This window comes from Petromyzon marinus, chromosome 70, assembly GCF_048934315.1.
Source record: "Petromyzon marinus isolate PM22_M1 ecotype Great Lakes invasive population chromosome 70, UKy_Petmar_22M1.pri1.0, whole genome shotgun sequence".
Classification (NCBI taxonomy): Eukaryota; Metazoa; Chordata; class Hyperoartia; order Petromyzontiformes; family Petromyzontidae; genus Petromyzon; species Petromyzon marinus.
This window is the reverse complement of record NC_133736.1, coordinates 4,876,640-4,899,094: the sequence shown is the minus strand read 5'-3', so window position 1 is coordinate 4,899,094 and position 22,455 is coordinate 4,876,640. Positions and strand designations below refer to the sequence as shown.

Sequence of the window (22,455 nt, the reverse complement as noted above, 5' to 3'; positions counted from 1 at the left end):
CACTATAGTGCTGTACTAGTGACGAATCGTCCACGTTCTGTTCACGCGACAACCCTTACCAGTTGCCTGCGTCGGGTGGTGGCGGGTTTGACGACACAACATTCATACACCGACGCGATCTAACCCCAGAAACCTCTCTAATGGATCATCGCCATCGTAGTTGTGTATTAATTCGCAGCAGCAGCAACAGCAGCAGCAGCAGCGAAATTACTCTCGGCCAAGATCTCCGTTTAGAGCTAAACCCAAAAAAACTTACCCATTTGCAGCAGACACAATACTCGCCTGATGAGCACGGTTGGTTGCCTGCGTGCTGCGGCGGCGGCGAAAAGATGCTTAACGTGCGGTGTGGCGTGCACGTTTCGTAAAACGCGCGATCATTGTCGACGTGGAATGGGGTAAAAAAAATCCACGCGACCACCGCGGGGAGAGAGAGAGAGAGTGACACGCAAACTGTAAATATGCAGCAGCAGCAGGCATTGTCAGGGTCGGGATCGAACCTACGACCTCCCGCACGCCGGGCGAGGTAGTTAACATCTCCTAGCCACCGTGATTATGATGATGAGAGAGAGTCACGCAAACTCTAAATATCCAGCAGCAGCAGGCATCGTCAGGTTCGGGATCGAACCCACGACCTCCTGCACACCGGGCGAGGTAGTCAACATCTCCTGGACACCGTGATGATGATGATGAGAGAGTGAGAGACACGCAAACTGTAAATATGCAGCAGCAGTAGCAGGCATCGTCAGGGTTGGGATGGAACCCACGACATCCTGCATGCCGGGTGAGGTAGTCAACATCTCCTGGACACCGTGATGATGAGAGAGAGAGAGACACGCAAACTGTAAATATGCAGCAGCAGCAGCAGGCATCGTCAGGGTCGGGATCGAAACCCACGACCTCCTGCACACCGGGCGAGGTAGTCAACATCTCCTGGACACCGTGATGATGATAGAGAGACACGCAAACTCTAAATATGCAGCAGCAGCAGGCATCGTCAGGGTTGGGATCGAACCCACGACATCCTGCACACCAGGCGAGGTAGTTAACATCTCCTGGACACCGTGATGATGATGATGAGAGAGAGAGACACGCAAACTGTAAATATGCAGCAGCAGCAGGCATCGTCAGGTTCGGGATCGAACCCACGACCTCCTGTGTACCTGGCGAGGTAGTTAACATCTCCTAGCCACCGTGATGATGATGAGAGAGAGACACGCAGATTCCAAATATGCAGCAGCAGGCATCGTCAGGGTCGGGATCGAAAACCACGACCTCCCGCACACCAGGCGAGGTTGTCGACATCTCCTAGCCACCGTGATGATGAGAGAGAGAGAAACACGCAAACTCGAAATATACAGCAGCAGCAGGCATCGTCAGGGTTGGGATCGAACCCACGACCTCCTGCACACCAGGTGAGGTAGTTAACATCTCCTAGCCACCGTGATGTTGATGGGAGGGAGAGACACACAAACTACAAATATGCAGCAGCAGCAGGCGTCGTCAGGTTCGGGATCGAACCCACGACCTCCTGTGTACCTGGCGAGGTAATTGACATCTCCTAGCCACCGTGATGATGAGAGAGAGAGACACGCAGATTCCAAATATGCAGCAGCAGGCATCGTCAGGTTCGGGATTGAACCTACGACATCCTGCACACCGGGCGAGGTAGTTAACATCTCCTAGCCACCGTGATGATGATGATGATGAGAGAGAGACGCAGACTCCAAATATGCAGCAGCAGCAGGCGTCGTCAGGGTCGGGATTGAACCTACGACCTCCTGCGTACCTAGCGAGGTAGTTAACATCTCCTAGCCACAGTGATAATGAGAGAGAGAGAGAGACACACAAACTCCAAATATGCAGCATCAGGCGTCGTCAAGGTTGGGATCGAACCCACGACCTCCAGTGTACCTGGCGAGGTAGTTAACATCTCCTAGCCACTGTGATGATGAGAGAGAGAGAGACACGCAAACTCCAAATATGCAGCAGCAGCAGGCATCGTCAGGGTCGGGATCGAACCCACGACCTCCCGCGTACCAGGCGAGGTAGTCAACAGCTCGCCACCCCACAATTGTTAGCCGTGGTTGATTCACTGCTGGATGGGTGCCTCCCCCCTCTCCCCCCTTCTCCGCCCGCATTTCAAGTCGCTTGGAGCATAATAATAAACAGAAGACGCATAATATAAAAATGGACCCCTTTTTTGGATTGACTTGGAACCGCGGTCTTTAATTTCGCCTGCAGGAGGAATCCGATGTCACAGATTCCCGGTACGCCATTAGAGCTGTGAACCCGCACGGTTCAAACACGTTTTCTTGTGCAGGGGAAATGCGAGTTTTCAGGTCCACACGGCGTACAGCCGTTTCAATACGGGCACAAATAAAATAACGTGTGTCGTGTCTGTCTGTTTGCGTTTCTCTCGCTTGTGATGGGACTTTTTGGGATGATCGTTGAGATTTATAAGGGGCATGGGGTGACCAATAAGGTCAGAATTGGTCCGTAATAAGGCAGGGCACTGATAAGGGGTTCACAGAGTAGTGTATAGTGTAGTGTATAGCGTTTAGTAGTGTAGTGTATGGTGTAGTGTGTGTAGTGTAGTGTGTATAGTGTAGTGTATAGTGTAGTATATAGAAGTGTATAGTGTAGTGTATTGTGTAGTGTGTATAGTGTAGTGTATAGTGTAGTGTGTGTAGTGTATAGTGTAGTATATAGAAGTGTATAGTGTAGTGTATAGTGTAGTGTGTATAGTGTAGTGTAGTGTGTATAGTGTAGTGTAGTGTGTATAGTGTAGTGTGTATAGTGTAGTGTGTATAGTGTAGTGTGTATAGTGTAGTGTGTATAGTGTAGTGTATAGTGTGTATAGTGTAGTGTATAGGATGAACGTTGAGATGAGGGGTTGGCAGCGATGGCAACGGAGCGGCGGGTTCAGCTTGTCGCATCAACAAGCAATGCAATGGGAGTCGAAAATCTGTCACTAAATATAAATAAATTCCCCTCCAAAAGTTGTCTCATTTATCAACATTTGGTGGGCAAGGCAAAGCAAACAACAACAATAACAACAATAACAATAACATCATGACATGCGACCATCGAGTGGGGGGGAGGTGGTGAGAGTATCCATCTAGCAGTGGATTTACCGATGGCGTGTTCAGAATTCGCAGCTGTAGATTTGATGCGGGGGGGGGGGATGGTGGGCGTTGGTTTGAAGCAATGCAAATAAAAAAATAGAGAGAGAGAGAGAGGCCACGTGACTTGTGGGATTTAACCACCACCACCATCACCACCACTCCAACCCGGGACGAATTTAAAGATTCCCGGATTCCCGGGGGGGGGGGGGGGGGGTGGTGGTGCAAACGCGTGCGTGACCGCGCAGGAGTGTGTGTGTGTGTTCGTGTGTGTTCGTGTGTGTGTTCGTGTGTGTGTGTTCGTGTGTGTGCGCGTGTGTGTGCGTGTGCGCGTGTGTTCGTGTGTGCGTCAGCTTCTGACGACGATGACTCCTGGATGAGTTGCCTCGCCAATCTCGGGCTCGTTCCGTTCCCGTGGCACTTAACCCCCCACCACCACCACCACCACCCCATACCCCAAGTGTCACGAACACAGCGGCGTTAAATAGAGCCGTGGTCAATCCACTGCTGGATGAAGGCCTCCTCCTTCCCACCTCCCCCGCGCGCCGTATCAGGCCCCACATGGTTATTGACGACAATGAATCACAGGTTTTGATTTAAAGCTTTCGTGACTGCAGTAATTCACATTCTTAGTTCTTTCGGTAAAGTCACGTTGAAGGGAAACTAACAAAATAATAAAATAGATATAAAACAAATAAAAATTCTCACGACGTTTCGACCATAACACAAACGACACACCTGAAGACGACCGTTTGTGTTATGGTCGAAACGTCGTGAGAATTTTTTTATTGTTTTATATATATTTTATTATTTTGTTGTTTCCCTTCAACGTGACTTTACCGAAAGAACTAAGAATATGAATTACTGCAGTCACAAATCGTTGCGCGTGGCGCTAACGTTTTTTATAAATAAATAAATGCGCCGTTTAAAAATAAATGTATGCAAACCAACACACCTGAAGACGACTGTTTGAGTTATGGTCGAAACGTCGTGAGAATTTTTTATTGTTTTATATATATTTTATTATTTTGTTGTTTCCCTTCAACGTGACTTTACCGAAAGAACTAAGCATGTGGAAAATGATCACAAGGTTATTTGATTTTTTGGGGGGTGGTCGGATCGCGTGAATGTTATAGTCTAAGCTCCTTCACGTAAATTCACGTAGCTGGAAACACAAACGTTGAAGCGGGTTCAGCGTCTCACGACGGTTTTTTTTCTTATCTTTTGCTCGCCTTATTTTCACCGTGATTGGTTGTTTTTTTTTCCTTCTCCTACCCACCCGTGACCTTGCCGAAAGAACCATGGGAGGCGAATCCCTGCGCAGGGTCACGGACGTTTCAAGTCACGGTTGAACGTGAACGGTTCACGTAACGCGTCCACTCGGGCGACGTGGCTCTGCCCGCCCCCCCCTGCCCCCCCCCTGCCCCCCTCCCACACGCAACGAATCGCCGACGGCGGCGATGGAACCCAAACTCGCAAGCAGAAAACACCGCCTCGAAACTTACCGGTGGACCGTAACAACGGGAGTCCGTGTGCGGCAGGGTGACGCTGCGGTGGTGGCGGTGGTGGCGGTGGTGGTGGGGGTGGGGGTGGCGGTGGTTGTGGGGTGACGCCTGCGGCGGTGGTGGCGGTGGTGGTGGTGGTGGCGGTGGTGGCGGTGGTGGCGGTGGTGGTGGTGGCGGCGGTGGTGGCGGCGGTGGTGGCGGCGGTGGTGGCGGCGGTGGTGGCGGTGGTGGTGGCGGTGGTTGTGGGGTGACGCCTGCGGCGGTGGTGGCGGTGGTGACGGTGGTGGTGGCGGTGGTGGTGGCGGTGGTGGTGGCGGTGGTTGTGGGGTGACGGTGGTGACGGTGGTGACGGTGGTGACGGTGGTGGCGGTGGTGGCGGTGGTGGCGGTGGTGGCGGCGGCGGTGGCGGTGGTGGCGGCGGTGGTGGTGGCGGTGGTGGTTGTGGGGTGACACCTGCGGTGGTGGCGGTGGTGGCGGTGGTCGTGGTGTGACGCCCACGCCTCGCATCAAGGAAGGGCCTCGGTTCGACTCCATGACTTGGGCGCCCTCCCTCTGTGGAGTTGGTCTCTTGACAAACAAGCTCCCCGCCCGCCCCTCCCTGTTCCGTGGGGCGTTGCGAGCGTGCGGGGTGTGCGTGGATGCGCGGCAGTGTGGCGGCGTAGCCCCACACCGCCGCGCTACGGACATTGTTTATTGTTCAACTTGAATCGCAGTTCCTACGTTGTTTTTATAGCTTTAAATTTCGATTTGAAGCTTTCGTGACTGCAAGGATTTTGTCAACGTGACACTTTTTTTTTTGCTGATTGGCCGTGTCGGGTGGTGGAGAGGGTTACGACACATTTATAAATAACGCGATCTAACCCAAAAAACATTTTATTATGAATGATATTGGTCGCGAAAGCCTACGTGTTAAACAGGATTCATCTTTTGATTTAAAGCTTTCGTGACTGCAGTAATTAATATTCTTAGTTTTTTCGGTAAAGTCACGTTGAAGGGAAACAACAAAATAATAAAATATATATAAAACAATAAAAAAAATTCTCACGACGTTTCGACCATAACTCAAACGGTCGTCTTCAGGTGTGTTGGTTTGCATAAATTTATTTTTAAACGGCGCATTTATTTATTAATAAAAAACATTAGCGCCACGCGCAACGATTTGGCAGTTTATTTAGGACTAGTCCATCTGTGGGGACGACAGAGCTTCGACGAAGCTCTGTCAATGGAGCTCTGTCGTCCCCACGGGTCTGTTCCTTTCACCTGAAGGGAGGGCCGCTTGTGTCGTGGCCCGAAACGTCGTGAGAATTTTACGGCTTTTATTTTTGGCGATTTTGAAAACGTTTCGGTTGAGCCACGCCTGTTTGTTGTAGCGCAGAGTTTGCCTGATCACTTGAATCCCAATTGCCTCATGGTTAGTTATTGGATTTTTGCACACAGCGTCGAAACGCGGTGAATTTTTTTTCCCCCGGAAGACTTCGCCGTGTATTTTTTTCCCCCGGATGTTTTCTGTTTGCGCGTCGTAGCCACGTTAAGACGTTTCCTCGTTCATGTTTTTGTTTTGTTTTTGCTGCGGTTGCACGCGAGTCAACGGCCGCATGGCTCACAGGGCAAATCTCCACGTTTGTATAAAAAAAAGGGAAAGTTGTGATTATATATCAGAAAGGGTTTTATTTTATTCGCCATGTAAGTTCACACCGACACGGAATGTACTTTGGCAGGATGGTGCATACATTCAACATATAGGAATCTAAAATCTTAAATAAGTTTTAAACAAGTCTTACTATAATAAGGGTTAAAAGTCTAACACCAAGGGGCTGAAGTATATACAATTAAATAAATATCGAATATAAAATAGCTTTAAGATATAATTTAAAAATAAAAAAAATACAAATAGGGTAACATAGTTAATATCGGCAAGGTGTCGTTATGTAGATCAAATGTTAAAAACAGTGTTAGCCCTTGGCCTTGTTTAACAGGCCAGCAGCAGATGGGAAGAAACTGTTTTTTATGGCGTGAGGTTTTGGTCCTGATGGACCCCTAAGCCTTCTGCCGGAGGGGAGTAGCTGAAACAGAGAGTGTCCAGGGTGGGAGAAATCGGCCACAAATCTTCCTCGCTCGCCTCATGGACCTTGTCGTGTTGGAAATGTTCAGCGTACTTCCCGGCATGCAACAGACTTGAAATTAGCCATGTGGGTAGCTTCCAGACTGTACACCATGCAAAAATTATAAAAAAAAATACACTTTTGTGGGTTTTTTTTTTGGGGGGGAGGGGGGTAGGTGGGGAGCTCAATAATGCATTTATTTTTTGCACGGCAAGTGAGCTGTGACGTCAAATCTGTCACGTGACCCGCGCACGTGGAAGCGTAACGCATTGTGGCGTAGTGCTTAGCGCGCTGTCTGTGTGTCTGTGTGTGTGTGTGGAAGTGTTGTGGGGAGCGATAGTGTAGCGGTTAGCGCGCTGCGCTATGAACCTGGCGACCCGGGTTCGAGTCCCGCTCACGGCCAACACCGGTGACGATTATCTGAACCGGTCCCGGGCCTCCCCTAGGTCGACTCGGCCTCAAATGAGTACCTGGTGCGGTGTGTAAACATTGCCACTAGGGAGACAAAGGCGGTCGGGCGTGGTGCTGGCCACCCACCCCCTCGTGTACCGTTCCGGCCTTCATAGGTGCTGCTCGCTAACAGCACTTGCCCCTACAGTCTGTTAAGGCTATACGGGGGATCTTTGTGTGGAAGCGTAACGCATTGTGGTGTAGCGGTTAGCGCCGCGCTACGAATCCGGCGACCCGAGTTTCTTTTCCCGCTCACGGCCGCCGCCGGTGACGATCATTTGAACCGGTCCTGGGCCTCCCCCTAGGTCGACTCAGCCTCAGACGAGCAACTGGTGCGGTGTGTAGTAAACATCGCCACCGGGGAGACAAAGGCGGCCGGCCGTGGTCAATCCAAGTCCCGGGCGAAGCCGGGTAGTAAAGCTAGCGTTTCATAATTTTGGGATACCGGCAAAAAGGTCACCTCCCAACCCCCATAGATACATCTGTTCGGATCGGAGCTGTCAGTGTTTTCCGATGCCTGCGTTGTCTTTGTGGCGGTGTCACGCTTGCGGCGATGTTCTCTGCTGTCTTGATTTGAAGCTTTCTGTGGCTGCAGGGACCAGTGCCCTCGGGCTCGTTCGGTGGAGTCGTAGCGGAGGTAGGTGGGGCAGAATAAATGGAATGAAATCAACGACGTTTCGGGCGCAGACACAAGCGTCCACCATCATCAGGTGGGGGGACAACCCACCTGATGCTGGGCTAAAGTTGCTGGGCTAAAGGGCTGCCCCGTGACAAGAGGCTATGCAGTGAAATGCGTTCCATAACACAGTAAAACCTTTGGGTTGCGAGCGTGATTCGTTTCCGGAAACGTGTTTTGTAATCCAAAGCGCCCGTACGTCAGAGCGCTCCCGTAGTGTACCGGTTGTGATCACGGTGACGCTCGGCGAGACCAAGCGTACTTACACGTTACGCCGCTCGTAACTGCAAGACCCTCGCTCGTTTATCAAATTAATATTCATTGAAAAATTTCTGCTCGTCTTGCAAAAAAACACTCGCAGGCCAAGCTATTCGCAATCCAAAAGGTTTCACTGTACTTGAAATATTTTTTTATTTTATTTTTATTTTCTGTCTACGTGACTTGACCGAAAGAACCATGATGATCAACGGGGAATATTTAAGTTTTGATTTAAAGCTTTCGTGACTGCAGGGATTCACATTTTTGGTTCGTGAGAATTTTATTGTGTTATTTTACTTTCAACCGAGAAGATGGTTTCAAATTAAGCAACCATTGGAAAGACGTTCTAAATCGAACCAAACATTAGACTAATTTTCAATGGTACAGTATATTTTTCAAGTAGTGGTACCCCAAGCTTTCGCAGCTCTTATAAATTCCCTTTTCACACCATCAATAGGTAAACTTCACCCTTCCGCCCCCGCGCCAAACGGCAAGTCCACCGGCACGTACACCACCTCTTTTCTAAAATCGGCCAATCAAATGCTAATCTTTATGCTAATTTCTTTGTCAGGACACCTTGTTTGCTCGCACACAGCTTAAAGGTCCGCGGTCTGAGCGTGGTTGTGCTTCGCTAAATTCTCCTGTTTGATTAGTACTAGATGCCTCGGTGAATGTATATGCTCTGACTTTAACATAGCTATTTCTGTGACCAGTTACAAGCTAATCACTCAGCGATTTCAATGCTAAATTCTATGCTAATTCCTTTGTCAAGGGGTGCCTCTGCGGATGTGTATACTTTAACTTAGCTATTTCAATGAGCCATTGCAATGCTAAATTATATGCTAATTCATTTGTCAAGGGGCTTTGTTTCTTCTCACACAGCTTAAAGGTCGTGATCTGAGCGTGGCTTTTTTCACTCCAGCGCTGTCCTCGAGACAGCCTGGTCCCTTCACCTGATGAAGGCCGCTTGTGTTGTGGCCGAAACGTCGTGATTTTTGTTATTTTATTTTTTACCCACTACGTGACTTTACCCAATAGAACCAAAGAGTATTATTATTTTACTTTATCAATTTATTATTTTATTCTCATTCTACGTGACTTTACCGAAAGAACCAAAGAAGATTCTTGGTTATATATTCTTAGTTTTTTCGGTAAAGTCACGTTGAAGAGAAACAACAAAATAACAAAATATATATAAAACAATAAAAATTCTCACGACGTTTCGACCATAACTCAAACGGTCATCATCACCTAAGAATATGAATTACTGCAGTCACGAAAGCTTTAAATCAAGATTCTTGGTTCTTTCGGTAAAGTCAGGTACAGGTAAGAGAGGGGGAGGAGCCAGGGAGGAGAGATAGAGAGGGGGGTGGTGGAGAGTAAGGCTTGTGTGGTCTCTTGCCTTTACACCTGGTCAAACGAACATCGTTTAGTTGCGGTGTGGGGGTCTCGGATGAGTGTGGGTCTCCCTCTGTGGGTCTGTACGCTTTTATACGAGTCTCTGGATCTCAGTGCGTCTCTCTATGAGTGTGGGTATCTGTGGGTCTCTACGAGTCTGTATAAAGGTGGCTTTGGGGAGCGCGTGTGTGTGTGTGTGTGTGGATCTCAGTAGGTCTCTCTATGAGTGTGGGTATCTGTGGGTCTCTACGAGTCTGTATAAAGGTGGCTTTGGGGAGCGCGTGTGTGTGTGTGTGTGTGGATCTCAGTAGGTCTCTCTATGAGTGTGGGTATCTGTGGGTCTCTACGAGTCTGTATAAAGGTGGCTTTGGGGAGCGCGTGTGTGTGTGTGGATCTCAGTAGGTCTCTCTATGAGTGTGGGTATCTGTGGGTCTCTACGAGTCTGTATAAAGGTGGCTTTGGGGAGCGCGTGTGTGTGTGTGTGTGGATCTCAGTAGGTCTCTCTATGAGTGTGGGTATCTGTGGGTCTCTACGAGTCTGTATAAAGGTGGCTTTGGGGAGCGCGTGTGTGTGTGTGGATCTCAGTAGGTCTCTCTATGAGTGTGGGTATCTGTGGGTCTCTACGAGTCTGTATAAAGGTGGCTTTGGGGAGCGCGTGTGTGTGTGTGTGTGGATCTCAGTAGGTCTCTCTATGAGTGTGGGTCTCTACGAGTCTGTATAAAGGTGGCTTTGGGGAGCGCGTGTGTGTGTGTGTGGATCTCAGTAGGTCTCTCTATGAGTGTGGGTATCTGTGGGTCTCTACGAGTCTGTATAAAGGTGGCTTTGGGGAGCGTGTGTGTGTGTGGATCTCAGTAGGTCTCTCTATGAGTGTGGGTATCTGTGGGTCTCTACGAGTCTGTATAAAGGTGGCTTTGGGGAGCGCGTGTGTGTGTGTGTGGATCTCAGTAGGTCTCTCTATGAGTGTGGGTATCTGTGGGTCTCTACGAGTCTGTATAAAGGTGGCTTTGGGGAGCGCGTGTGTGTGTGTGGATCTCAGTAGGTCTCTCTATGAGTGTGGGTATCTGTGGGTCTCTACGAGTCTGTATAAAGGTGGCTTTGGGGAGCGCGTGTGTGTGTGTGTGTGGATCTCAGTAGGTCTCTCTATGAGTGTGGGTATCTGTGGGTCTCTACGAGTCTGTATAAAGGTGGCTTTGGGGAGCGTGTGTGTGTGTGTGTGGATCTCAGTAGGTCTCTCTATGAGTGTGGGTATCTGTGGGTCTCTACGAGTCTGTATAAAGGTGGCTTTGGGGAGCGTGTGTGTGTGTGTGGATCTCAGTAGGTCTCTCTATGAGTGTGGGTATCTGTGGGTCTCTACGAGTCTGTATAAAGGTGGCTTTGGGGAGCGTGTGTGTGTGTGTGTGTGGATCTCAGTAGGTCTCTCTATGAGTGTGGGTCTCTACGAGTCTGTATAAAGGTGGCTTTGGGGAGCGCGTGTGTGTGTGTGTGTGGATCTCAGTAGGTCTCTCTATGAGTGTGGGTATCTGTGGGTCTCTACGAGTCTGTATAAAGGTGGCTTTGGGGAGCGCGTGTGTGTGTGTGTGGATCTCAGTAGGTCTCTCTATGAGTGTGGGTATCTGTGGGTCTCTACGAGTCTGTATAAAGGTGGCTTTGGGGAGCGTGTGTGTGTGTGTGTGGATCTCAGTAGGTCTCTCTATGAGTGTGGGTATCTGTGGGTCTCTACGAGTCTGTATAAAGGTGGCTTTGGGGAGCGTGTGTGTGTGTGTGTGGATCTCAGTAGGTCTCTCTATGAGTGTGGGTATCTGTGGGTCTCTACGAGTCTGTATAAAGGTGGCTTTGGGGAGCGCGTGTGTGTGTGTGTGTGGATCTCAGTAGGTCTCTCTATGAGTGTGGGTCTCTACGAGTCTGTATAAAGGTGGCTTTGGGGAGCGCGTGTGTGTGTGGATCTCAGTAGGTCTCTCTATGAGTGTGGGTATCTGTGGGTCTCTACGAGTCTGTATAAAGGTGGCTTTGGGGAGCGTGTGTGTGTGTGTGGATCTCAGTAGGTCTCTCTATGAGTGTGGGTATCTGTGGGTCTCTACGAGTCTGTATAAAGGTGGCTTTGGGGATCGCGTGTGTGTGTGTGTGGATCTCAGTAGGTCTCTCTATGAGTGTGGGTATCTGTGGGTCTCTACGAGTCTGTATAAAGGTGGCTTTGGGGAGCGCGTGTGTGTGTGTGTGTGGATCTCAGTAGGTCTCTCTATGAGTGTGGGTCTCTACGAGTCTGTATAAAGGTGGCTTTGGGGAGCGCGTGTGTGTGTGTGTGTGGATCTCAGTAGGTCTCTCTATGAGTGTGGGTATCTGTGGGTCTCTACGAGTCTGTATAAAGGTGGCTTTGGGGAGCGTGTGTGTGTGTGGATCTCAGTAGGTCTCTCTATGAGTGTGGGTATCTGTGGGTCTCTACGAGTCTGTATAAAGGTGGCTTTGGGGAGCGCGTGTGTGTGTGTGTGTGGATCTCAGTAGGTCTCTCTATGAGTGTGGGTATCTGTGGGTCTCTACGAGTCTGTATAAAGGTGGCTTTGGGGAGCGCGTGTGTGTGTGTGTGTGGATCTCAGTAGGTCTCTCTATGAGTGTGGGTATCTGTGGGTCTCTACGAGTCTGTATAAAGGTGGCTTTGGGGAGCGCGTGTGTGTGTGTGTGGATCTCAGTAGGTCTCTCTATGAGTGTGGGTATCTGTGGGTCTCTACGAGTCTGTATAAAGGTGGCTTTGGGGAGCGTGTGTGTGTGTGTGTGGATCTCAGTAGGTCTCTCTATGAGTGTGGGTATCTGTGGGTCTCTACGAGTCTGTATAAAGGTGGCTTTGGGGAGCGCGTGTGTGTGTGTGTGTGGATCTCAGTAGGTCTCTCTATGAGTGTGGGTATCTGTGGGTCTCTACGAGTCTGTATAAAGGTGGCTTTGGGGAGCGTGTGTGTGTGTGTGGATCTCAGTAGGTCTCTCTATGAGTGTGGGTATCTGTGGGTCTCTACGAGTCTGTATAAAGGTGGCTTTGGGGAGCGTGTGTGTGTGTGTGTGGATCTCAGTAGGTCTCTCTATGAGTGTGGGTATCTGTGGGTCTCTACGAGTCTGTATAAAGGTGGCTTTGGGGAGCGTGTGTGTGTGTGTGTGTGGATCTCAGTAGGTCTCTCTATGAGTGTGGGTATCTGTGGGTCTCTACGAGTCTGTATAAAGGTGGCTTTGGGGAGCGTGTGTGTGTGTGTGTGTGGATCTCAGTAGGTCTCTCTATGAGTGTGGGTATCTGTGGGTCTCTACGAGTCTGTATAAAGGTGGCTTTGGGGAGCGTGTGTGTGTGTGTGGATCTCAGTAGGTCTCTCTATGAGTGTGGGTATCTGTGGGTCTCTACGAGTCTGTATAAAGGTGGCTTTGGGGAGCGCGTGTGTGTGCGTGTGGATCTCAGTAGGTCTCTCTATGAGTGTGGGTATCTGTGGGTCTCTACGAGTCTGTATAAAGGTGGCTTTGGGGAGCGCGTGTGTGTGTGTGTGTGGATCTCAGTAGGTCTCTCTATGAGTGTGGGTATCTGTGGGTCTCTACGAGTCTGTATAAAGGTGGCTTTGGGGAGCGTGTGTGTGTGTGTGTGTGGATCTCAGTAGGTCTCTCTATGAGTGTGGGTATCTGTGGGTCTCTACGAGTCTGTATAAAGGTGGCTTTGGGGAGCGTGTGTGTGTGTGGATCTCAGTAGGTCTCTCTATGAGTGTGGGTATCTGTGGGTCTCTACGAGTCTGTATAAAGGTGGCTTTGGGGAGCGTGTGTGTGTGTCGCGCGGGGAGCGAGAGAAATCGAGGGGAGAGCGTGAGGGGACGTGAGTCGCCTGCAAAATATATCCCCCTTTTCCGCTTGGCTCGCTGTCTCTCTCTCTCTCACTCAGTCTCGCTCGTTCTCTCTCTCGCTCTCTCACTCACTCATTCTCTCACTCTCTCTTTCTCACTCTCTCTGTCTCTCTCACTCACTCTCACTCTATCTCTCACTCACTCTCTCTGTCTCTCTCACTCACTCTCACTCACTCTCTCACTCACTCTCACTCACTCTCACTCTCTCACTCTCTCTGTTTCACTCACTCTCTCTCTCACTCTCTGTCTCTCTCACTCACTCTCTCTCTCACTCTCTCTGTTTCACTCACTCACTCTCTCTCTCACTCTCTCTGTTTCACTCACTCTCTCACTCGCTCTCTCACTGAGTCTCACTCGCTCGCTCTCTCTCTCTCGCCAACTCACTCGCTCTCTCACTCTCTCTCACTCTCTCTGTCTCTCTCACTCACTCTATCTCTCACTCACTCTCACTCACTCTCTCTGTTTCACTCACTCACTCTCTCTCTCTCACTCGCTCTCTCACTGAGTCTCACTCGCTCGCTCTCTCTCTCACTCTCTCTGTCTCTCTCACTCACTCTATCTCTCACTCACTCTCACTCTCTCTGTTTCACTCACTCACTTACTCTCTCACTCGCTCTTTCACTCGCTCACTCACTCTCTCACTCGCTCTACTCTCTCACTCTCTCCCTCGCTCTTTCTCTCACTCTGTCACCCGCTCTCTTTTTTTACGATCAGAGGAAACAAGAAGATGCTCGGTGTAGTCGGCACTTTGCTTCGTTCATCATTTCGTTTTTTTTATGCCTTTGCTTTATGTAACCCCCCCCCCCCCTTTTAAATGAAAGACCCAACAAAATATATATTTTTTTAACTACGACAAGTGCTGCATCTGCACGCAGCCCTTCCCACAGTCAAACGGCCTCCGACGGGTAGCTCAGATCTGCATGCAGAGCTCTCTACCATCATCTGCCACCGAGCACACGGCCTCCTCCAGCGCCCACTGCTCCTCGAAGGCCGGCACGGCGTGGGTCAGCCGCTCACGGCGGAACTCCAGCCACACCCTGGCTCCGACCAGAGCGTGGAAGATGGCCCAGGGCTGCCGGCCGGACGTCGCCCCTCCAGGGCCACCTTCCTCGCCCTGTGTGCACGGCGAGCTCGGCTTAGCCGAAGAGCAACGTTGACCTGCCCCCTGAAGATGTTGGGGTCCGTCGCCCTTCGGGTATCCAAAGATGAGGAGCGTCGGGGGGAGAAGCGGAGGCTGAACCTTAGGAGGATGTTTCTCAGGACCTTGAACACAGCGAGTCCAGGCTCTTGCACGCCACGTATCGGCGCGCCACCGTCTCCGCTTTACCGCAGAACCGGCACTCCGGGGACGTGTCGGTGAAGCGCGCCGCTCTCTCTCATGCTCTCTCCCGCTCGTTCTCTCTCTCAATCTCTCTCACGCTCTCTCATGCTCTCTCTCTCTCACGCTTTCTCTCACGCTCTCTCACACTCTCACACTCTCACTCTCTCTCGCTCTCTCACTATCTCTCTCTCCCTCACTATCTCTCTCACTCTCTCTTGCTCTCTCTCACTCTCTCACTATCTCTCTCACTATCTCTCTCACTCTCTCATGCTCTCTCTCACTCTCTCACTATCTCTCTCACTATCTCTCTCACTCTCTCACTATCTCTCGCTCTCTCACTATCTCTCTCACTCTCTCTCACTCTCTCACTCTCTCACTCTCTCTCACTCTCTCTCTCACTCACTCTCTCTCTCACTCTCTCTCACTCTCTCACTATTTCTCTCGCGTGATCGCCGTGCCTCTCTCTCGCTCTCTCCATCTCACTCTCTCGCTCTCTCTCGCTCTCTCCATCTCTCTCAGTCTCTCTGTCTTGCTCTCTCCATCTCTGTCTCACTCTCTCCATCTCTCTCTCGCTCTCTCCATCTCTCTCTCGCTCTCTCCATCTCTCTCTCGCTCTCTCCATCTCTGTCTCTCTCTCTGTCTCTCACTCTCTCTCGCTCTCTCACTATCTCTCTATCTCACTCTCTCGCTCTCTCTCTGTCTCGCTCTCTCCATCTCTCTCTCTCTGTCTCGCTCTCTCCATCTCCGTCTCGCTCTCTCCATCTCCGTCTCACTCTCTGTCTCTCTCTCTCTCTCTCACTCTCTCTCACTCTCTCACTCTCTCTCTCTGTCTCTCACTCGCTCTCTATCTCTCTCTCTCACTATCTCTCTCGCTCTCTCCATCTCTCTCTGTCTCGCTCTCTCCATCTCTCTCTCTGTCTCGCGCTCTCCGTCTCACTCTCTGTCTCTGTCTCCCTCTGCGCGTGCGTCTCGGTCACGCGTCTCCGTCCTGCGGGGGGGGCCCGCCTGTCGTCCTGAGCAGTAGCTCCCCCGCCCCCGCGACACGATTGTTGCGTGTTAATTTTTAGTGAAATTAGCGGGCGAAGCGAAGAAAAAAATATATATATAACCCACCGCCGCCGCCGCTAAATGACGTGCAGCTGAGCGAAGTCGGTCGGTCGGCCGGCCGGCCATGTGCCCCCGTACACCCGGGCCGCCTCCGTGCTCGTTCGTCTGAGAGGCGACCGACGGCCACCGTCGCCACCACCAGCACCGCCACCACCACCACCGCCACCATCACTGCCACCATCACCACCACTGCCGCCACCACCACCATTGCCACCACCGCCGCTGCCACTGTTATTATCACCGCCATCATCATCGCCGCCACCACCGCCACCACCATCATAGCCGCCACCATCGCCACTGTCACCACCACCATCGTCTCCGCCGCCACCACATCCATCATCGCCACCACCATCTCCACCACCGCCGCCACTGCCACCACTGCTGCCGCCACCACCACCACCATCGCCGCCACCACCACTGCCACCCACCACCGTCATCACCGCCACCACTACCACCATCATCACCGCCATCACTACCACCATCATCACCGCCACCACTGTCACCATCACTGCCACCACCATCGCCACCATCGCCGCCACCCACCACCATCATCACCGCCATCACTACCACCATCATCACCGCCACCACCACCATCGCCGCCACCACTGCCACCACTGCCACCCCAACCATCGTTTCCAACACACTGCCACCACCGCCGCCGCTACCCCACGGCGCTAAGGGCGGTTGCCTGTTGCTACGTGATGCATGGTGACCATGGCGACAAGGGTTGTTGCCTGTTGCTACGTGACGCACGGCGACAAGGGTTGTTGGCTGTTGCTACGTGACGCACGGCGACAAGGGCTGTTGCCTGTTGCTACGTGACGCACGGCGACAAGGGCTGTTGCCTGTTGCTACGTGATGCACGGTGATCACGGTGCTAGGGGCTGTTGCCTGTTGCTACGTGACGCACGGTGACAAGGGCTGTTGCCTGTTGCTACGTGACGCACGGCGACAAGGGCTGTTGCCTGTTGCTACGTGACGCACGGTGACAAGGGCTGTTGCCCGTTGCTACGTGACGCACGGCGACAAGGGCTGTTGCCCGTTGCTACGTGACGCACGGTGACAGGGGCTGTTGCCTGTTGCTACGTGACGCACGGCGACAAGGGCTGTTGCCTGTTGCTACGTGACGCACGGTGACAAGGGCTGTTGCCTGTTGCTACGTGACGCACGGCGACAAGGGCTGTTGCCTGTTGCTACGTGACGCACGGCGACAAGGGTTGTTGCCTGTTGCTACGTGACGCACGGTGATCACGGTGCTAGGGGCTGTTGCCTGTTGCTACGTGACGCACGGTGACAAGGGCTGTTGCCTGTTGCTACGTGACGCACGGTGACAGGGGCTGTTGCCTGTTGCTACGTGACCCCACGGCGACAAGGGCTGTTGCCTGTTGCTACGTGACGCACGGTGACAGGGGCTGTTGCCTGTTGCTACGTGACGCACGGCGACAAGGGCTGTTGCCTGTTGCTACGTGACGCACGGTGACAGGTGTTGTTGCCTGTTGCTACGTGACGCACGGCGACAAGGGCTGTTGCCTGTTGCTACGTGACGCACGGCGACAAGGGCTGTTGCCTGTTGCTACGTGACGCACGGTGATCACGGTGCTAGGGGCTGTTGCCTGTTGCTACGTGACGCACGGTGACAGGGGTTGTTGCCTGTTGCTACGTGACGCACGGCGACAGGGGCTGTTGCCTGTTGCTACGTGACGCACGGTGACAGGGGTTGTTGCCTGTTGCTACGTGACGCACGGTGACAGGGGCTGTTGCCTGTTGCTACGTGACGCACGGTGACAAGGGTTGTTGCCTGTTGCTACGTGACCCCACGGTGACAAGGGTTGTTGCCCGTTGCTACGTGACGCACGGTGACGAGGGCTGTTGCCCGTTGCTACGTGACGCACGGTGACAAGGGTTGTTGCCTGTTGCTACGTGACCCCACGGTGACAAGGGCTGTTGCCTGTTGCTACGTGACGCACGGTGACAAGGGCTGTTGCCTGTTGCTACGTGACGCACGGTGACAAGGGTTGTTGCCTGTTGCTACGTGACCCCACGGTGACAAGGGCTGTTGCCTGTTGCTACGTGACGCACGGTGACAGGGGCTGTTGCCTGTTGCTACGTGACGCACGGTGACAGGGGCTGTTGCCTGTTGCTACGTGACGCACGGTGACAGGGGCTGTTGCCCGTTGCTACGTGACGCACGGTGACAGGGGCTGTTGCCTGTTGCTACGTGACGCACGGCGACAAGGGCTGTTGCCCGTTGCTACGTGACGCACGGTGACAAGGGTTCTTGCCTGTTGCTACGTGACCCCACGGTGACAAGGGCTGTTGCCTGTTGCTACGTGACGCACGGCGACAAGGGCTGTTGCCTGTTGCTACGTGACGCACGGCGACAGGGGTTGTTGCCTGTTGCTACGTGACGCACGGTGACAGGGGCTGTTGCCTGTTGCTACGTGACGCACGGTGACAATGGTTGTTGCCTGTTGCTACGTGACGCACGGTGACAGGGGCTGTTGCCTGTTGCTACGTGACGCACGGTGACAGGGGCTGTTGCCTGTTGCTACGTGACGCACGGTGACAGGGGCTGTTGCCTGTTGCTACGTGACGCACGGTGGGCTGTTGCCTGTTGCTACGTGACGCACGGTGACAGGGGTTGTTGCCTGTTGCTATGTGACGGCGGCGTTGAGCGATGATTTGCGACCGCTAAGTTGCTGCTGAGAAAGAGCTGCGTCAGCAGCTCAGTGGGGGCCTCTTACACTTGGCAAAAAAAATAAAAAAAAATAGTTAATAGTTTGGTGTGGTTATATTCTTGGTTCTTTCGGTAAAGTCACGTAGGTAAAAAAAAATATAATATTAGTAAGTTGAAAATAATTAAAGCAAAAACCACGGTAAATTTTTTTATAGTAAAATAAATGGTGTGTGGGTTGTGTGTGGTGTGGGTTGTGTGTGTGGGTGAGTGGTGTGTGTGGGTGAGTGGTGAGTGTTGTGTGTGTGTGGGTGAGTGGTGTGGGTGTGTGGGTGAGTGGTGTGTGTGGGTGAGTGGTGTGTGTGGGTGAGTGGTGTGTGTGGGTGAGTGGTGTGTGTGGCTGAGTGGTGTGTGTGGCTGAGTGGTGTGTGTGCGTGGTGTGTGTGTGTGGGTGAGTGGTGTGCGTGGTGTGTGTGTGTGGGTGAGTGGTGTGTGGGTGAGTGGTGTGTGGGTGAGTGGTGTGTGGGTGAGTGGTGTGTGGGTGAGTGGTGTGTGGGTGTGTGGGTGAGTGGTGTGTGTGTGTGGGTGAGTGGTGAGTGAGTGTGTGTGTCCTTGGTTTTAGTGGGGAGCGGCGGTGCAGCGGTTAGCGCTGGGGGAGAGACAAAGGCTGCCGGGCGTGGCGCCAGCCACCCCCACCCCCTCGTGTGCCACAGCGCCGGCCTTCACAGGTGCCCGCTACGAACAGCGCTCGCCCCAACAGTCTGCTACAGGCAACGCGGGTCAGACTTTCTCCTTGGATGTAACTCTCCTCTCTCTCTCTCACTCTCCCCTCCTTCCCACCTATTGTTGAGCAGCGTCAACGCCAGAAGCGCTCGCCATGAATCCTCTCTACAGCCCAACAGCTCCAGGCGCTGTCTACAGCAACTCACAAGGCATGGGATACGCGGGTGAGAGGTGCACTGTGTGTGTGTGTGTGTGCTGTGTGTACGTGTGTGTGTGTGTGTACGTGCCTGTGTGTGTGTGCTGTGTGTACGTGCCTGTGTGTGTGTGCTGTGTGTACGTGCCTGTGTGTGTGTGCTGTGTGTACGTGGCTGTGTGTGTGTGCTGTGTGTACGTGCCTGTGTGTGTGTGTACGTGCCTGTGTGTGTGTGCTGTGTGTACGTGCCTGTGTGTGTGTGCTGTGTGTACGTGCCTGTGTGTGTGTGCTGTGTGTACGTGCCTGTGTGTGTGTGCTGTGTGTACGTGCCTGTGTGTGTGTGTGCTGTGTGTACGTGCCTGTGTGTGTGTGTGCTGTGTGTACGTGCCTGTGTGTGTGTGCTGTGTGTACCTGTGTGTGTGTGTGCTGTGTGTACGTACCTGTGTGTGTGTGCTGTGTGTATGTGCCTGCGTGTGTGTGCTGTGTGTACGTGCCTGTGTGTGTGTCTGCTGTGTGTACGTGCCTGTGTGTGTGTGCTGTGTGTACGTGCCTGTGTGTGTGTGTGTGCTGTGTGTACTTGCCTGTGTGTGTGTACCTGTGTGTGTGTGTGTTGTGTGCACGTACCTGTGTGTGTGTGCTGTGTGTACGTACCTGTGTGTGTACGTACCTGTGTGTGTGTACGTACCTGTGTGTGTGCTGTATGTACGTACCTGTGTGTGTGCTGTATGTATGTACCTGTGTGTGTGTGCTGTGTGTACGTGTGTGGTGTGTGTGCTGTATGTATGTACCTGTGTGTGTGTCTTTGTGCTGTGTGTACGTACCTGTGTGTGTGTACGTACCTGTATGTGTGTGTGCTGTATTATGTACCTGTGGGTGTGCTGCATGTATGTACCTGTGTGTGTGCTGTGTGTACGTACCTGTGTGTGCTGTATGTACGTGTGTGGTGTGTGTGCTGTATGTATGTACCTGTGTGTGTGTCTTTGTGCTGTGTGTACGTACCTGTGTGTGTACGTACCTGTATGTGTGTGTGCTGTATGTATGTACCTGTGTGTGTGTGCTGCATGTATGTACCTTTGTGTGTGCTGTGTGTACGTACCTGTGTGTGTGTGTGCTGTATGTACGTGTGTGGTGTGTGTGCTGTATGTATGTACCTGTGTGTGTGTCTTTGTGCTGTGTGTACGTACCTGTGTGTGTTTGTGTGCTGTACGTACACACCTGTGTGTGTATGTGCTGTGTGTACCTGTGTGTGTGTGTGTGTGCTGTGAGTACCTGTGTGTGTGTGCTGTATGTACCTGTGTGTGTGCTGTATATACGTACCTGTGTGTGTGTATGTGTGCTGTATGTATGTACGTGTGTGGTGTGTGTGTGTATACGTACCTGTGTCTGTGTATGTGTGATGTATGTATGTACGTGTGTGTGGTGTGTGTGTATGTATCTGTGTGTGTGTGCTGTATATACGTACCTGTGAGTACGTGTGTGGTGTGTGTGCTGTATGTATGCACCTGTGTGTGTGTGTGTGCTGTATGTATGTACCTGTGTGTGCTGTGTGTACGTACCTGTGTGTGTGTGTGCTGTATGTATGTACCTTTGTGTGTGTGTGTTGCATGTATGTACCTGTGTGTGTGCTGTATGTATGTACCTGTGTGCTGTGTGTACGTACCTGTGTGTGTGTGCTGTATGTACGTGTGTGCTGTATGTATGTACCTGTGTGTGTGTCTGTGCTGTGTGTACGTACCTGTGTGTGTGTGTGTGCTGTATGTACGCACCTGTGTGTGTATGTGTGCTGTGTGTACCTGTGTGTGTGTTGTGTGTACCTGTGTGTGTGCTGTGTGTACGTGTGTGTGTGCTGTGTGTACCTGTGTGTGTGTACCTGTGTGTGTGTGTGTGCTGTGTGTACCTGTGTGTGTGCTGTATATACGTACCTGTGTGTGTGTGCTGTATATACGTACCTGTGTGTGTGTGTGCTGTATATACGTACCTGTGTGTGTGTGTGCGCTGTATGTACGTACCTGTGTGTGTGTATGTGTGCTGTATGTATGTACGTGTGTGTGGTGTGTGTATACGTACCTGTGTGTGTGTATGTGTGCTGTATGTATGTATGTGTGGTGTGTATGTACGTGTGTGTGGTGTGTGGTGTGTGTGTACCTATGTGTGTGTGTGCTGTATATACGTACCTGTGTGTGTGTGTGTGCTGTATATGCGTACCTGTGTGTGTGTGTATGTGTGCTGTATGATTGTACCATCAGTAGGCCTGGGCTCTGGGTTGTTCTTCGTGCTTTTGGAGTCCCTGACCCTCTGCTCACGATCATTAAGGACCTTCATGATGGTGAGCGGGCCCGGGTAAAACTACGTGGCCGTGAGTCGGAGCCATTCCCTGTTCACCTTGGGGTGCGACAGGGATGTCCTCTGGCTCCAACATTATTAAACATCTTTTTCGACCACGTAGTTGTGAAGCCTTTGATGGCTGTACCAGAGGAATTTCCATCTGGTACAGATACAATGGGAGGCTGATCGATTCCCGGGTGCGGTCAAGGGATGGCTTCCTATTGGTGAACCACGTTATGTATGCCGATGATCCGGTAATTGCCGCTCACTCAGAGGAGGAGTTGGAGACGCTGCTGCTGAAACTGGAGCATGCCAGTAAGAGGTGGGGCCTTACCATCAACCCCACCAAAACTAAGCACCTGCCTGGGTATTTTGTACCATCGGACACTCCACCCCCACAACTCCCAAATCGGTGATGGGGCAGTTGTGGAGAGAGTGGAGAGTTTCCCATACCTGGGCAGTGTGCTTATGACCGGCTCCAATTTAACAGCAGAGGTCTCACTCCGAATCAGTCGAGCGGCAATATCTTTTCATCGGTTGCGTAACGCTGTGTGGAAGCTACCTGGTCTGTCGCTCCGCACTAAGCTTCAGGTCTTCTCGGCCACGGTCATTCCCTCCCTTCTCTACGCTTGCGAAACGTGGACCCCCCTAATGGAACATCTTCGCCGGTTAGAAACATTTAGGCTGGCCTGCCTACGATCCATCCTGGGTTTAACCAGACTGGATTGTGTGAGGAGCTCA

At 51.9% G+C, this 22,455-nt stretch overlaps 1 protein-coding gene across 5 annotated transcripts in view; it reads left to right on the top strand.

Annotated features, from left to right (window-relative positions):
• LOC116957194 (myelin-associated neurite-outgrowth inhibitor-like) overlaps positions 1–22,455 on the top strand; it is a 52,811-nt gene that overhangs the window by 5,263 nt on the left and 25,093 nt on the right. For 4 of the 5 annotated variants that reach the window (XM_076055225.1, XM_076055223.1, XM_076055224.1 and 1 more), the window contains exon 2: positions 19,328–19,420. In XM_076055225.1, coding sequence (XP_075911340.1) covers positions 19,351–19,420 — 70 coding nt within the window. In that variant the 5' untranslated portion in view covers positions 19,328–19,350. Of the gene's footprint in view, positions 1–19,082; positions 19,202–19,327; positions 19,421–22,455 lie in introns of those variants that run through there. The other variant, XM_076055222.1, reaches the window with a different exon arrangement.